General features: G+C 39.1%; 1 protein-coding gene across 1 annotated transcript in view; it reads left to right on the forward strand.

The window, feature by feature from the left end:
• Nucleotides 1-15,194, forward strand: part of STIMATE (STIM activating enhancer) — a 34,083-nt gene extending 18,889 nt beyond the window's left edge. Inside the window, exons 4-8 of the mRNA XM_031505926.2 lie at nucleotides 1,922-2,043; nucleotides 8,352-8,464; nucleotides 9,360-9,437; nucleotides 10,189-10,338; nucleotides 11,209-15,194. Of these exons, the coding sequence (XP_031361786.1) occupies nucleotides 1,922-2,043; nucleotides 8,352-8,464; nucleotides 9,360-9,437; nucleotides 10,189-10,338; nucleotides 11,209-11,325 (580 nt within the window). The 3' untranslated portion in view covers nucleotides 11,326-15,194. The remainder of the gene's footprint in view (nucleotides 1-1,921; nucleotides 2,044-8,351; nucleotides 8,465-9,359; nucleotides 9,438-10,188; nucleotides 10,339-11,208) is intronic.
• Nucleotides 15,195-16,472: the final 1,278 nt, after the last annotated feature.

The raw sequence follows: 16,472 nt of genomic DNA on the forward strand, positions 1-16,472 counted from the left end.
AGCTATTTTAAACCTAGAGGGCAAAGCCTTGCTACTTGTCCCTGTTCAGTGAATGAATGGGGACTTGGGATGCACATTGCAGTTCAGGTTTGTTTACTGAAGGTGCTGGGACCAAAGGAAATGAATATCCAGTTGTGTTCACTGTAGTAAAGCAAGGCTGTAATGCAAAGTGAGGTTGCTTTCAGGGTTATTTAGCAAAAATAATTTGTGTTTGTATTTGTTTCTTAAACTACATTGCCTGCTGCAGTATTATTTTCATTTTGTTAAAAATGGGAAATCTTGCTTGGTAGCCAGGCAGTTAGTACAGAAATTAATTCTGCAATGTCACGCTTGGAGCAGTGTGACTAACTAGATAAGCATTTCTCTGTAGTGTATTAAACCTGAAGATTTTATGACTAAGACCCCGACAGGCTCTTTACAGGAGCTCCTGAAGCAAATGATAATTGTTTGGGTTTGTTCTTGAGAAGACTCATGCTCAAAGTGGCTTCCACATTGCTAGTAATGAAAGCTGTGAAATGACTTTTAAAAGCACAGTAATTTGCTTTTTAGAACCAGTCCAGTTCCTTTCGATGGCATCTGCTCACTTGTTCTTGGGTAAACAAAGGAGAGACACAGCTCAATGAACATGCTTGTGTTGCTGCACAAGCCAGTTTTATATTCCTTATTCCTCCTTGGTTCCTTCTGTGCTCCTACAGAGTAGAAATGTGCAAGAACACTGCTTTTCTCTGCCCACCACAAAGCATTCTGTTAGGCAAAATGCATTAATTTTAGCACATTAACTGTAAAATTTGAGTTATAATTATGACAGTTTCAACAACACCAGGCATCATTGTAGGATTTTCCTTGCTTATAGATTTAAGAATTTTCTGATAGGTTTAAAAATCGGCAGGTGCAAATTATTTTCATTCAATTTTTATTACTCAAAGTATATATTCAAGTGAGGTAACAAAAGCATGTCAGAAATTGTCAGCATTTAAAGCTAGGGCACAATAGTGTATTACAGTATTTTAGATTAAAAATAACTTCGATTACTAAAAATAACACAAAGCATTTAGCTAGGCAAAATAAAGGGTTTACAGACATGTGCATTCTCTCCTGCATCTACATATTTTTATTTTCAAATCCCACTTTTAATCTAAATGTAACGTGACACAAAACCAGTAAGAGAGTGAGATTATTCAGTGCTCTGAGGATAACCAAAATTACAGTGTGGAGCTGGATAAATTCTCAGACAAGGGTGCAGGTTCTCGATAGCAGAAAAAAAATATCACCTAGTACTAACCAAAATCTATCTTAGGGAAAATATCCCTACGTTTAAAAGTGGGTCCAGACTTGCCTGGCACAGCAGCACAGCAGCTCCTGTGGGCAGGTTAAAGACACATGCCGGGGTGCTTGGGAATCTGGGTGTTGTGGGGAATCCCGGGCATCCCTGGGAGCAGGGAGCCCTCTCTGGCAGTGGAAGAGGCGCTGGCAGCTCTGCTTTCCCTGCTGTTCCTGCTGCTGCCTCCCTGCTGCTGCTGCTTTCCCTGCTGCTCCTGCTGCTGCTTTCCTGCTGCGGGCTTGCAGCAGCCTCTTGTGGCCTCGGCAGGACTCGTGCAGAATCGGGATTGCTGACGTTCCTCTGCAGACACTCGGCTTCTGACTAATGCAGCGTTAGTTGCAACTCAGTTTGGTGAACAATTATTAGAAAATAACTAATTTTAGAAAGTTTTGGGATTTTTAAGGACAGAAAAAAATATTGAGAATGCTAGAACTATTTAAATTTTAGGCGCTCAGTGTAATTACACAAGTGGGTAAATGATTGTTCTCAATATTCTGGCTTCTCAACATACTTACAGATCTTTTATCTATCACGGTGTTAAAATACCCTGAACCTGTAGAAAATGGACCCTGACTTATTCTTTTCTGTTCTTCCTTTCAGGTACCTTATCAACTTCTTGCTGGATGCCACCTTAGGAATGCTGCTGATCTACATCGGGATCCGTGCTGTCAGCAGCATCGTGGAGTGGCAGCAGTGGGAGTCCCTTCGCTTTGGGGAATATGGTAAATGTTCTGATCTGGCACTGAGGTGATTCTCAGGGTAGAATCCCAGAGTATTTCAGCAAGTGGTTAACTCATCCTAAAATCATTGTACAGTCATTTCAGTATTTCACTTGTCATGAAGATTCTTTTAAGTTCAGTATCTAAGTATTCACCCTGTGCTTTAGAAAGCCCAACAAGTCTCTGAGCATTTACTGAGTTTGGAACAACTGCTTGAATATTTATTTTTTTAAGGAGTGATTCAACAAATGATGATATTGGCTAATCTCATGGAAAAAATACCAGCATAATAAATTTACTCTGAAACACTTCTAAAAAAATTATTGCTGGAAGGCTATTTCCTACTAAAGCTTTCACTGAACCACATGCCACTGTCTGAAGATACAGATTAAGAGTTCTGCCAGCCCTCTCTAAGCAGCCACATCCTTTCAGAGAAGGGAATGGCAAGATGGTCTGTGCTGCTCCTCAAGTAATCATCACTGGAGCTCTGGAGTTTGTGCATGGAGGGCCTGTATCACTGGTGCAACATGCATGAGGGACAGACTTTGAAATCACTTCCAGGTGAAGTTGCAGAGCTTGTTTTCCATTACTCAAAAGTCCTCTGATATGCAGAAGTTGTGGATTTGCAGCCACAGTTGAGTATCACACATTCTTAACATCAGCATTTAATTCTGTTTGGTCTGTTATTCCCAGATTGCTGAAAATTAAAGTTTTCTCTACATGCTAGAAATCACATTTGCAGCTCCTTGAGACAGAAATGGGAGGAGAGGTTTCCTCATAAGAGAGCTGTGGCTCTTCATCAGAGAGAAAAACAGCCACCCCAGTGGTTTAGGGAGAGAAAAGTTTAAGAAAGTTAAAAATGTTTGCCTAAAAAAATAGGAGCTTTCACAGCAGTTTTATAATTGTTACTGGGAGGATTTTGGTTTTGTAGATTTCTTTGTCTTTAATTGTCCTCAGTAGCTAACAGAAGTAAAAATAACTACAGGCCTTGTGAAATTGGAGCACTTTAAAAGCTTGAGAAGTTTGCAATCAAATAATATTAATTGCTATTCTCTTTAATGTCAGAGGTTTAGATATGATAACAAGCAACTTAGGAGAAATAACTGCCTATACCATTAGGGCATGTTTGATTTATAGAGATTTAATGTGTATCTTCTAGGGTACAGTTTATGGCCACTTAAGCTGTTTAAATCAGCACTGCCACAACACTGCATGTCTGCTTTTATCCCACATGCCACAGTTCAGTATTTCCACTCTTTTCCTTGGACTGGTGCATATCTGACTCTTCAGGGAATTGACCAAGACAGCTAAGCCATCAAAAATTCACTAGATGTAAAAAAAGTAAATGGTTCCTCCAGATTAGTCCCAGACTAGTCTCTAAGGGATTAGGCAAGCACCAATGCCCAGGGAAGGCAAAGGGGCAAGGAACGAGGTGAGAGCTCTTACCCAGAGCTCCATTTCCTGACTGTTGGTTTGGCTTGAAGCCTTTTAAAGATGTTTGAGCATCTTTCAGCCCATATAAAACTTGAGTTTTCTCTTAGAGGAAAAAAAAATATATAGCTAGTAGAGTTATAGGTAGGTATTTGTAATCATATCAGATATTAGATTTTATTTCTTTCTATTAACATTTTGATTTTTTTTGTGTGTGTGTAATCTGTTGTCCTTACCTATTCTCATGATTTTTCAACAGTAAGCAGCCTGTGAATGGGGAAATGTGGGGAGTATATTCACTCCCCTGATATTTCTCTATTTCTTACTGACTTTCAAAATGAACCCAGGTCTATTTTAGTTATGAGGAATTTCTGACTGCAGTAATTAAGCTCTTAAAATCAACAAATGAACTTGTGTAGTGCTTTGGAGGTGGTCTGTGGCTGCTCCAGTATTGTCATTTTGAATTAGGAGATCTGAAACACCTGAACCTGTTTATTGGTTATTCTCCTGTGTATGCGTGTTTAAGTGATGTATGAAATTACATAAACCTTCTTTTGTTAGTTGTTCTCTCTAGTATCAGATCATTTTATTAGTCACTAACTTTCTTTTCTGTATCTTTATTAATGTGCTGTCCTGCCCTTAGTGTGTTAGGTTTTTAATAAAGCTATTGTCAGGAGTCTTTTAAAGCATATTGCAAATCTGCATTTCCATTAATCATGTGGGAGAGGCTTCTGGTCTAAAGAGAATTGGAGAGCAGATGGAAAGTTATTAGTTTTGGCTAAAACTAAATAGGTGCAGTAAGGTTAGGCCCTCTGTAAGAAATCGCATCTAAAAGGACAAATTTGCTGTCATCTTCTTTACATGTCCCTGGTGCTCCTGAAGTGAAAACCCCCCTATCACCAGTTTATTTATTTTTTTTCAGTTTGACCCAAAGTAGGGTAGAAGAGGGGACTAAAATGCAGTTCTGTGGGGTTGCAAGTGTGTTTAGAACTTGAGATTTTCAAGTTAAATATGGATGTGTAGTACAGAATCACAGAGTGTTTTGTTTGGAAGAGAACTCAAAGCCCATCTCATTCCACCCCCTGCCATGGGCAGGGACACCTTCCCCTTACCCCAGGCTGCTCCAAGCCCTGTGCAGCCTGGCCTTAGACACTTTCAGGGATCCAGGGGCAGCCACAGCTTCTCTGGGCACCCTGTGCCAGGCTCACCACCCTCCCAAGGGAACAATTCCTTCCCAATATCCTATCCACCCCTGCCCTCTGGCAGTGGGCAGCCATTCCTCCCTCTCTTGCTCCACAACCTTTTCCACAGTCCTTCTCCAGCTCTCGTGGAGCCCCCTCAGGTACCGAAATGCTGCAATAACCTGGAACCTTCTCTTCTCCACACATCTCCTCTCTGCTCCACCCCATGGTTCACTGAAAAGTATCAGAGACTTGGAGCATTTTATCTAGACTAGTAAAGTCAAGTCCTCAGCTTGGAGATCAGTGTGATTTCAGTTTGTTTGTAAATGTGGGAAAACAAAAAGGAGCCCTCCTTCCACCCTCAGACGAGTCTCTTCTTGTGACTGAGTGATGTTTGTGTTTCTAGAGCCTAAATAATAATTTGTCTCAAGTTAGTTCTCACTGTGAGCTCATTTCCCTTCTTAGCTCTATTACTTGATCCCTGGTGATTCATTACTTGAAGCTGTCACAAAAATAGCAGTGTCCTGCTGGTTTTAAAAGTGTCTTCTTTATTTGGAGGAGTTTTTAAGTATAAATGCCCCAAGGAAGGAATGGATACCAAAATATCAGCATATAAATGGTGGCTGTTAGTACAGCAAAACAGCACTGCAGTCTGATTTATGGACAAAGGGCCATGACACTCCTTCGAGGGCTTTTTACATCAGAATTTTTAATTTTATTAGATTTGTCTTCATATCTATGGTTTTATATTTTCAGATTCATTACTTCAGCAGTTGGATTTTAATAGAAGTGCAGGATCAGTTAATATATTTGAGTGTGTAAAGAGGAGAAAAGCAGTCATGATCTGTACTGAAAAGAATGTTTCCTGCATTCTCCTTCCCTTCTTGTCCTGAGCTGCTTTAGCTGCTGCAAGTAGAAAACAGGTGATAAATCCCTCCTGGTGATTATAAACTCCACTGGCAACTGAATTGTGCTGTGGCCTATTTTCTTGGCTTTGCCTCTCCATAGTAGAGCTCAGAAATTGTATTTGATGCATAATTTTCCTGCAGCTCTTCATTTGCCCCTTGCAGAGCAACTTACTTATAGCCATATGGGGTAGGTAGCACTGCCTTCAAAACTACTTAAAATTTATTTTGGAGTAGTTCTGTGAGTTGGTATTTTCTTAAGAAAATGTTTTCAGGATCTGAAGAACAGAAGGAAGTTAGGGTAGAGGAATAACATATATTGGGTACAAGAACTGTTTCTAAACATACTTCTACAAAGCAGCTGATGGCAGTGGCAGATACAAGTATAGACTAATTTGGCATTGCCCAGCATTTTCCAAAAATCCTACTACAGTTATCACTGCAGAGGATTCAAAATTTTTTCAGTTTTGTTCTTTATTTGCTTTTCTTGCACTAGCAAGATTTCCAGTACTTTGCTGGATTATTCCATACATGACAAGTATAATATTAGAATTCAAGAGATGACTGTAAGAGACTTTAGAAATTAAATTAGAGCTTTATGGCTTCAACATTAACATTAAAGTTCTAATTTGGGTTTGTGTACAGAACCTCTGAATGTACAAATGTCTGAAGGTGCTCTTTGGAGCACCTTCTGGGTGATGTTATTAACTTGAATTTCATGGCTTATAAAACCATAAAACAAAATTGGTTAGAAAGGAGCTCCATATAATCCAACCTCTTGCTCAAAGCAGGATTAATTTCAAAGCTGAAGTGGGTTGTTCAGGGCATGGTCCAGTCAGTTTTTAGTTTATCCATGGTTTAGGATTTAAGAACCCCTTTATCTAAACAACCTACTCCAGTAGATTTAACCACTCTCACTGTGAAAGCTTTTTTCCCTTCATATCAGAATTGTATCTTCACCCACCCAGTCTATATCTTCTCACCTTTCTTCAAGGATACTACTGGGATGCTGTCAAAAGCCTTGCTAAATTCAAAGTAGGCAGCATCCCTGTTGTCCCCACTTGTAATTATAGCTGTGAGATAATTTTGTAGGTGCAGTAGGGCACACAAAAATCCACAAGTAGAATTTAATATACACAACTTCTAATTTCAGTCATGTACCAAAGTAAAACCCTAAAGAAACCAGCACCACTCCCCACAAAAACAGTGTGGAACAAAACATTCATTGGTGAGACTGCACAGCACTTTTAGTATGAAGTTTCACAGTTTTTGCATGTGCAAAATCTCCTGAGAGTTGCAAAAGATGCAAAATTGTTTTCACAGTCTTTGCTTTTAGGAATTAAATAAAGATTGGAAAGAGATTAGAATAAACTCTTCATTTCAATAGGAAGACTGTAGCTAAAGCTAGATGATTTTTTAGTATCTGCTAGTTAGTGAGAAAAACTAGAGAATGCTAATAAACATGTGGCATATAGAAATAAATTGCTAAAATTTAATTCTCAAACCTAATTCAGGCCCTGTATCTTCAGAAGAATCACAGTTTCTTGGCTTTGACTTACTGATGTTTTGCCTTTCCAAATTCTAACTCTTTGGGTTTTTATAAGAGAAGCTGTAACTGCAGTATGTAATTGTAAAACTCAAGCATTGTAATTGCTTTCTTCTCAGACTGTTGATCACTAACTCATCCTCTAAAACTTCCTTAGGAAGTATTTGTTGTTTTGAACTCTAGTCTGATTTATTAGTTTCTCTGTGTAGCATTTCAGCAGCAAACCCTAAGTCACAAACTATTACGAAGTATTAATACTGAAAGCCTTTCAGGAGTGTTCCAGAAAAGGAAGCAGCAACTCTCCATTATGCATTACAAACACATAAAGGCATCTGATTTTCCACTGCCCATTTATTCATCCCCAGGCTAAGAGTTTGGAGCTGCCTTTGACAAGATTGCAGAGGCTGCTGCAAAGACTAAAGATCTGTCACCCCCTCTCCAGAGCTTGTTTTTGTTTTCTGGTGAAGTGCAGCTTCAAGCTCATCTGTAAAGCTTGTTAAGCTTACCAATCCTCTTTTTTCCCCCTTCTTGTCTTCTTTTTCTTTCTCTGCCCTCTTTCAAAGAGTCTTATTGTGTGCATAACCTTTCCTGTTCAAATATTTGTGGTCTTCTTTCTGTTCTGGCAGATACTTCATGCACTCAGGTTCTCACTCTGCCCTTGAGGTGCAGCAGAATTTCAAACCCTTTCACACTGGAACTAAAATATGGTCCTAATTTTTTATTCAGTTGAATTTTTCGTAGCAACTCTTGCACCTGTTGCTTCAGTTGGTTACTTATGGTAACTAACTTCATAGAGATGAAAAATATCTTTAAGGTAGCCTAGAGACAATGGTGGAAATCTAAGTTCTACCTAGACTGAAGGGAAATGTGTTTTCTTCAGCCGTGTTTCCCTCAAATTTTCCCCTTTAGGACACTTAATATGTCGTGATAGAGGATCAAAATGAACTATATGAGGAAAAACACAATGAAAGTTTATCTGTCTTGCTTTCATCAGATTTATGAAACAGTGTGAGCATGTCACAGGTACTGTTGGATGGGACAAAGTCCTGTTAGATTCAGTTTCTGATACTTTTTGAAAGCTTGGGGTGAGGCAGAGGGAGGGGAAGGAGCAGCACTGAAGGAATTGGAGAAGGCACTTCTGGAGGATTTATCTGCCCTGCTGCTTCTTCCAATACTGCTGTTTTAAGATGTTTACTATGAAGTAAATCAAACCTATGCCTATAATTGAACCTTTCTTCTTTCTTGCAGGTGACCCCCTGCAGTGCAGTGCTTGGATGGGCCAGTGTATTCTGTACATAATGATTATGACATTTGAGAAAACCGTCATCATCATAGTGCTGCTTATACCTCAGTGGAAAGAGGTTGGTGTTTTTACAGCACTTCACAGACAAGTGAACTTTAGGTGGAAGCTGTGAAGACTTCCAGCAGTGTTTATTGGTTTGGCTCAAGCATCATTGTCTACACTCATTGTCAATTAACTCTGTGGTAGTGTTGTGTTCTTTTAATTTAATTGGGATGCTGCTATTGAGACCTTTATCCATTGCCAGGAATATCATACTGTATTTTCAGGGTTTTTTGTAAACTGAAATATCCAAAATTAAATTCTATCTCCTTGTCTAAAGTACCCTTAAAACTACTAAGTGGTTCTTTCTTCTCTTAACTCTAATTTTTGCCTACACCTATTTTGTATTCTTGTAATATTTTAAAGAATTTTCTTTGCCTGACCTTGTTGATAGATTTTAACTATAGACTTTTAGAAATTTGTGGTGGATTAGTGAATCCATTGATGCTGACTGGATTAATCTTTATTTTGATGCACTCTGTGTAACCAGATATTCAAAGTGGTGCTGTTACTGCCCATTAAAACCAGTTAGTTCTATTGTATGCCCTGGACTACTTTCGGAACTCTCTTCTCCTTACTGTGTATTTTGTAAAACTCTGCTCTGTTTAAATGTCATAAAGATAGATCTACAACATTTTCCGTGGGAGCAGCTCTAAAATGTTCAAGATCATTCTAAGGCAGCTCCTCAGACTTCTGTAAACAAAAATGACAGAGATAAGTTTCTTCTCAGCCCCACTTACTTATCTGTGGTAATTTATGAGCTGTCCTAAATACTTTGCTTTGCTCAAAGCTGCCCTTTTTTGGTCCACCTGCGTTATTTCTGTCACATTAGCTTGTACAGGGACGTTGCCCTGCCTAAGCCAGTTGTGTGCATGTACTGCTGTGAGCTGAACTCAATCCTTTTCTTTTCACAGGTGGCTTTATTGAATCCCATAGAGAACCCCCAGCTGGAGCTGGCAATTGTCATGCTGATAGTTCCCTTCTTTGTTAACGTTAGTACAACTCACTTCATGAGATGTTTACTTGGATTTCCTTCTGCCATGTGTTTGTTAATTAACATTAGTCCTTAAAACACTCTGTACCTTGGTGCTTAAGTTAATTTAAGGGCTGCTAAAGAATGGGTAAATTGTCTGGATATGTAAATTTTACAAAGCTGAAATCCATATGGAGCTAAAGACCCAGGTTCAGGAGAGGGGCAGAAATGCCTCATAGACCCCTTTGGCTTGATGACTTCAGTAGATTGACTGACATAGAGATTATAAAATTACAGTGAAATTGCTTCAGGAAGCAGTTGGTCTCAGGACAGACGTCCTGCAAAGTATCCTGTGTCTGACCATAGCTAATTGCAGCTGGCCTGTGGTGGAGCAGAGGAAAAGGGCAAGTGTGCAGTCATCCTTCCCAAAGTACACTCTTGCAGCAATCAGGGATTTAGGGATTAGAGCCAGAGACAGTGGGTGTCCTTGCATGTAATAGCTGCTGGTAAAGCATTGCTACGTGAAGAGTTAATATACAATCACTGTGAATTGTCACTACTTTTCTGATTTTCTTCTCTTCCACAAAGAGATAAAGTAGCTGGGTTCTAGAGTATTCCTGAAAGGTGTAGTAAGATATGTGACACTGTATCTACACAAGATTTAACTTTTGGCCAATTCAGAATTGTTGTCAGGTTGATTTGGTCAGTATTTGAACCTTTCTTCTACTCTGAAGAAAGCTGAACTGTTGCTTTCCCCTTCTTTTCAACAGGCGTTGATGTTCTGGGTAGTAGATAATTTCCTTATGAAGAAAGGGAAGACAAAAGCTAAACTTGAAGAAAAGGAAGCAGGACAAGATTCAAGAAATGGAAGTAAAGTCCGATACAGGAGAGCAGCATCACATGAGGAGTCAGAGTCAGAAGTATGTAGAGTTAATTACTGCAATTAATGCAATAGCAATTGAGTTCATTGCTCCTGATACTGATTTCATTGTAGCACTGTCAACTTAGGTTTGATTTGCTGAGCGTGTACCTCTAGCAGTAGCTCCTGGCATTGGCAATTGAAAACCAGTGAAGGAAGAAGTCATTGTTATACCACTCTGGCAGTTAATTTCCATGCAGATAGGCAGGAAGACATAATAATATATGTAAATACCACAGGTGAACTCTGCTGCAAATGTTTCTTAAAAAAACCTCACAGGGAATACAAAACTAATAGACAGTTCTAATTCAAAGAGAAGTTAATAGCTTAAAGTGAGAGGGAGCTGGTGGAGGCAACTGACCTGATTTTCGAGAATTATTTACATAGCTGCCTTAGCATAAGGTTATTCTAAATTACATTAAGAGAGCAGTTTGTACTTCAGCTGAAAGATGGGTGGTTTCTTTGAAGGCGAGTTGGTTTAGCTTCAGTAAGTTGATGTAAGTTTTCTGTGTGAAAAACAGTGCTATTTATATGGGGTTTGCCAGGTAATGTGACTGCCTTGTTACCAGTGTGGATCAAGTTCTTAAATATTCTCTCAAACTGCCTCCACTCTTCTGGCATCACTCTTTGGGTTCAGAGTTAGTGTCTGTAGTGAGATTAATATGCATCTATCCTTCTGCAAAATTTACTGGAGGTTTCCAATAGGATTTGCAATGATGTTTGATAGTGTGGCAATAAATCCTAACTGTGTTCTGTAAGCTCTTTCCTGAGCAACTAATGAGGTGCTTTGCAAGCTTAAAAAAGCAAAATTTAAAAGCAGAAGGAAGGAGTGTGACTGCTCATGTGCTCAGAAGCTGTAATTTGTTTTTAGATCCTTATTTCAGCAGATGATGAGATGGAGGAGTCGGACACTGAGGAGGACCTGCGCAGACTGACCAACTTAAAGCCCATCAAGAAGAAGAAGCATCGCTTTGGGCTGCCCGTATGACACGTTCCTTGGCCTGTGGACTTGCAGGTTTCATGGCAAAAACTTCTGTCAGTGGGGTTTAATGTTGCAATTGCATCTCCCTTTTCATACAAACTGACTTAGAAGCAAGGTCTACCAACAGAAGGCAAAGCAGTTGGAAGACTTCCAGTTCAGTTGCACTACAAACACACTGACCAATTATGCAAGAATGTCTCCTCATCATGTGTGGAAAATGAAGGAGTCACTAAGGATTCCTGTGGGAGGTGTCAGAGAAGATCAGAGAGAACAGATACAGAATCTTTCACTTTCAGTTACTGATGGGACAGTGTATGGAGTTCTCAAAAAGACATCAGAGTTGCCTAAGTTAAAGGAGTGTGTTTTATTACTAAAACTGGCTTTTGCAGCATAATTCCTAGAGCAGAATAGTTTATGGTTACAAGCTGTAACTTAACATTATTTTTTTAAGTACAAATGTTTACTTGCTACCGGGTACCTATGGAACTAATAGGTGGAACAAAGATTTTTTTCCAAGTCTTCTCAAATCTATCTGACTATTTTATATTTAAGTTATATTTTCATACAGTTGTATTTAAAGATTCTCTTTATCAGAGAAATGGGTACAGTTCCCGTTTTTGTGCAGAACAGGTCAAAAGATTTGTAGTGAAAATCTTATTTATCCTTGTCTCCTGATTTAAGACAAAGGGATTGCAAAGGGAAAAGCTCTCTGTCACTGCTGAAGTCACCAAATATCACTAAAAAATGCAGTCCTATGTGTGCTCTTGACCACTTAATTTGAAAATACCTTTTACAGTAGAAGGTGGTGTTTGCATATTTGACAAAGGTGCACTTTAGTGTATAACAAAAATCCATTCTAATAAGTTATTTGTGAAATGAGTATCTATGGATGACTCTAATTATTTCTGTTTCTGCAAGTCTCTTGTGCATACCTCTCAAATGACCCAAAAGAGATGGAACATTGCTGATACTTTTCCTATTACAGGGGCTGTGGTACAGGACTGTGATCTGATTGAAGCAGTTGTGCTACAACATTGCAAACAAAATTCTGTCCCTAGTTTTTTGTTGGAAAAGCAATCTTCTACTTAATGTGCTTAGCAGCAACAACAAAATTTCTCCTATTTAATTTCCATAAAGTCTCATTATCCTTCAGTAGTAAAACAACCCCAAGGGGTACAGTGCAGTTGCTACCACAGCATTTCTGGGATTTTCGGTGTCTCTTCTGATAACTGAGAGCACGTGTTGATCTGAAACCTAGCAGATATGTTTTCAGTGATATCCTTTTGCTTTGCATATTTCCTAAATGATTGTTTCTGACAGCTTTCCTTGCTTAGCTAAACCTTGTGCACGACAAGGCGATGTGTCAAAGAGGTGACAACAGACCTTGAATGGAAATCTATTGTAGTATCTGGACACCAGAAAAATTCCAAGCCTTAAACCAGTTTCATTGGAAAACTGCTCAGAACTTTTTAAGATTTTTTACATTTTTTTATAGATTTACTAGGTCTTAATGTGATTATTATCCAGACCACTTAACTGGGCCTTAGTAAATACTGAACTGTGTGCTCCCGTGCTTACTTTGGCTATTCCAGCATCCCTTTTCCCAGTGGCTGCCAAGGAGACGCGATGCTCTGACACCTCAGGGTGTCCAGCCAGCTCAGAGGGACATTTACCAAACCCAAGGTTTTAGTTGAGCCACTGACCTTTGTTACTGTGCACTGAAACGTAAGAACTGCAATAAGTTACAGTACTGGTGTTTCCTTTAGATTAAATCTAGAAACTAATGGCAATAGAAGCTTGCCTGAGTTCTTCTGACATGGGGGGTGGGGATGGGGAAATGTCCCTAATCAGTGTTGCCTCTGGTTTGGGGGGTTTGGGGTTTTTTATTGATTGTATGACTTCCATCTTCTCTTTACTATTGATCACTGGGTGGGCGTAGATCTCCAAAAGCACAGTACTTCAAGGAATTCATCAACAGAATAGTCTCCTACAGCTCACTTTTCCAAAGGGATTTAAGAGCTAGGAATGGCTCTTGTCACAATTGTCAGCATTTATTTTTTCAGCATAGGATTTGTTCTATTTCAGATAGTGAACTAAAGCTACTGAACATGTGCTGTGTCCCAGTGCAGAGCCATGGCTGTCCTCGCCAGCTGAGATAACTGAGCAGCGCACACAAATTGAACTGTGCAAGCTTGCATCTTATCTTCCTTTTCCCTCCTCCAGTTACTTCAATTATCAAAATTATTCTAGTCTCATGTTTAGTGTGTAAAGTGTCAGTAAAAACTTATGGCCTTAATCATATAAAAATATTTGTTTTGAGCAGACCTCAAGCTTATTGACCAAGTACAAAACAGTATGAAGCTCTATGGAGCAGTTTTTTGAAGGTGGTTATAGCAAAGGTTCTGAATGCCTGATTTTTCATGTCTTAAGTGCTTAAATGTCACTTGATGTGAGATCTAGATATGCTTAGCAAGGTGATGTAGTAAAGCACTATGATCCAAAGACACAGAAGTATTTTAAATACCACAGTAGTAACAGGAGGAGCAACCTTCAGAGGAGAAAAAATTACTTTCTATACTAAGACAATAATTTTATTCAGAATTTTAGCTAAATAACAAAATCTGGCTGTTTTTTCTATACATTCTTTATTATCATTTTGAAAGAGATGGAAAATGTAAAATTGGCAGTTTTTCTCTCTGTAAGGTAAAAATTTGAATTCTTGCAGTAATTATAAGTAGGACAAGTCCTTTTGTCTGACAGGCTTGCATGTGTGAGCAGGGAGTGTGTGCTTAGTGCTTCACTATGTCTTACCACTTGTTAAAATGCATTGGCAGTACAGTCTGAAATGGACTTTTCATGAAGAGTTGATCCAGTAGTGATACAGCAACATGACGTTTGTGTTATCCTCTGATTGTCACTCAGATTTCTGCCTGGCAAATGTACTTCAGGACAACTCGTAGCAAAGGTTTAATTCAGGCTGTGTTTAGAAAATAGGATTCAGTTTAATGAAAATGAGCTATGTAGTGAATGCCAAAGTAAGATATTATAACTTAGAGAAGAATCACAAATATTGGTGGAGATGGAATTTACCAAGAATGGTCAACCTAAATGCATTAACTGTTCCTAGTATCTGACCTGTGACACATCTGCATAAACTTAAAACACTGGTGTTGTCTAGTATGTGGTTTCCAAGTTCTGGCTTCAATATGTTCAGGTTCCCTTGTCTTACTTTAAGTAGGTGAATGCTGTCTGTTAGTGTTGCTAACTAAAATGTTCTATAGCTTTTCTTCAGGGAAAACTCAGAAACTGAGTTGCAAATTAGAGCAATGCAAAGTGATCCCCTCGGGCAGGTGTCTGCTCTGATCCCTGCCGAGCCTGGGGAGGGGGGCCTGGGCTCTCCTGCTCTGCTCAGAGCTGAGCATCACAAGGAATCTCTGCCACTGTGCTTGACTAACCCGTGTTTGCAACTTTGCTGTGCTTTTTACAGGAGAAACCAGTAGTGAAAGCTAATAAATTCAGCCACACCAAGTCAGAGTACATCTACAGCATAGGCATGCAAACTTCTTTAGGTGAAGTTTCCAGTTCAATTACTGAAAATGACTACTATGGTTTTACAAAGTAAAACTGCAGTATCTTTAAAAAAGGGACTCTTTTGTAGGTGTTTTTGTCTTGTGTGGGTATCCGTCTCAAACTGAATGTGGGGTTTGTTTCTAAGTACATCCAGAGTATAGCTAATGTGAACAAAACCAACAGCTGTATTCTGCTGCCCTCTGTTTGGACCATATTGTTTAATCAGTGGTGTTACCTTAAACTTTTAAGGGTATCTGATGTAATTACATTATAATGGTTTACAATAAAGTCTGACTTATTACAGATTTGTACACTTGTTTTATACTTGCTCTGTTTCGAAGTGCCTGTGTTTCAAGATTTATGCCGTGCTCTTGTGAGAAGCAAATTCTGCTATTTGTTCTCTAATTATGCACCCTGTTATGTTGATTTTAATTTCAGTATATTTATTTACCTTAATGGCAAGTCCCATTTGATCGGGAAGAGCCATTGTTCTGAAGCTGCAAATTTTGTTTACAAGTTTAAGAATCCTTGCAGGCTCCTCTCAGATCCATTTCCTGAGGAAGGTTTTTTTAAGGCTGGAGCTGAACAGGAGGGACCCAGTCCTGTCTCTGTAACTCCTCCATAACATTTCCCTATTATTTTCATATTTTCTACCTACCACATCCAAGCAGCCTCATACCCACTGCACCTGTACAGGGAATTCAGAGTATAATCTTTACTCTTCCTAAAGTGTCAGTCCCCTGAGAGGTTCGTAGCACTTTCCTGGAGAAGTCAAATCTTCTGTGAGATTTGGAGAGCACAGTGGTAGCTGTGTGTACATTCACTTAATTCTCTATGGTCATTGCCATATTTTAGTTGGAACTATTCCTTCAGCAAAGGAATTTTCCTAACTCCTATTGCAGTGGAAGATTAAAACTTGTATTTTTAATAGCCACTGTTGGATAAATGAGCCATCCTGTTCCATTGTCATTCATGTCCCATTTAACACTCTCAAGGACCAGGTGAACAGGATTCAACCAGGTGAACAGGATTTTTACTATAAAGTTTAAGTAACTGTAGATTTAGGTAGGGTTCTTTGTGAGCAAAAATAGCCCATAAGCTGTGCAAGAAAATGGTTGTGCCCCTTGTCGAGTGCTGGTTTAGGAAATAGAACTGAAGAGGACAGAACTCTCCAAGCTTTGTGGATGTTCTAGAAACCCCAGGATGTGCTGCCTGCCTCTCTAAGCACTTCACCTGCCCCAAATGGCAAGCAAGGTATGAGTGGTTTGATTTTGTTTGTGTAGATTAAATTGCTATGAAAGCACAACTCTGTTGCTTTTGAGCGAGGAATATGCAGTACCAATTAACTGAAGCAATTTTGAAAGCTGAAGGGAAAATAATAGTTCAGTGTCTTGAATTCTAAATATTTGCTTTAAACACACCGAATGTTATTTTCCTGTCATAATAGATAGTCAGAATAGTGACGCTTGTGGGTCTGTAGAGAAACATCTTAGTAGAGCACTGTTACTTTGTACAATAGAAAAAAAAAATCTGTTTTTTCTAAGGTCAATGCTTTATTCTTCTGTTTTGTTGGCCTACTAAGG

The sequence above is a fragment of the Lonchura striata genome, chromosome 12, assembly GCF_046129695.1.
Source record: "Lonchura striata isolate bLonStr1 chromosome 12, bLonStr1.mat, whole genome shotgun sequence".
Taxonomy (NCBI): Eukaryota; Metazoa; Chordata; class Aves; order Passeriformes; family Estrildidae; genus Lonchura; species Lonchura striata.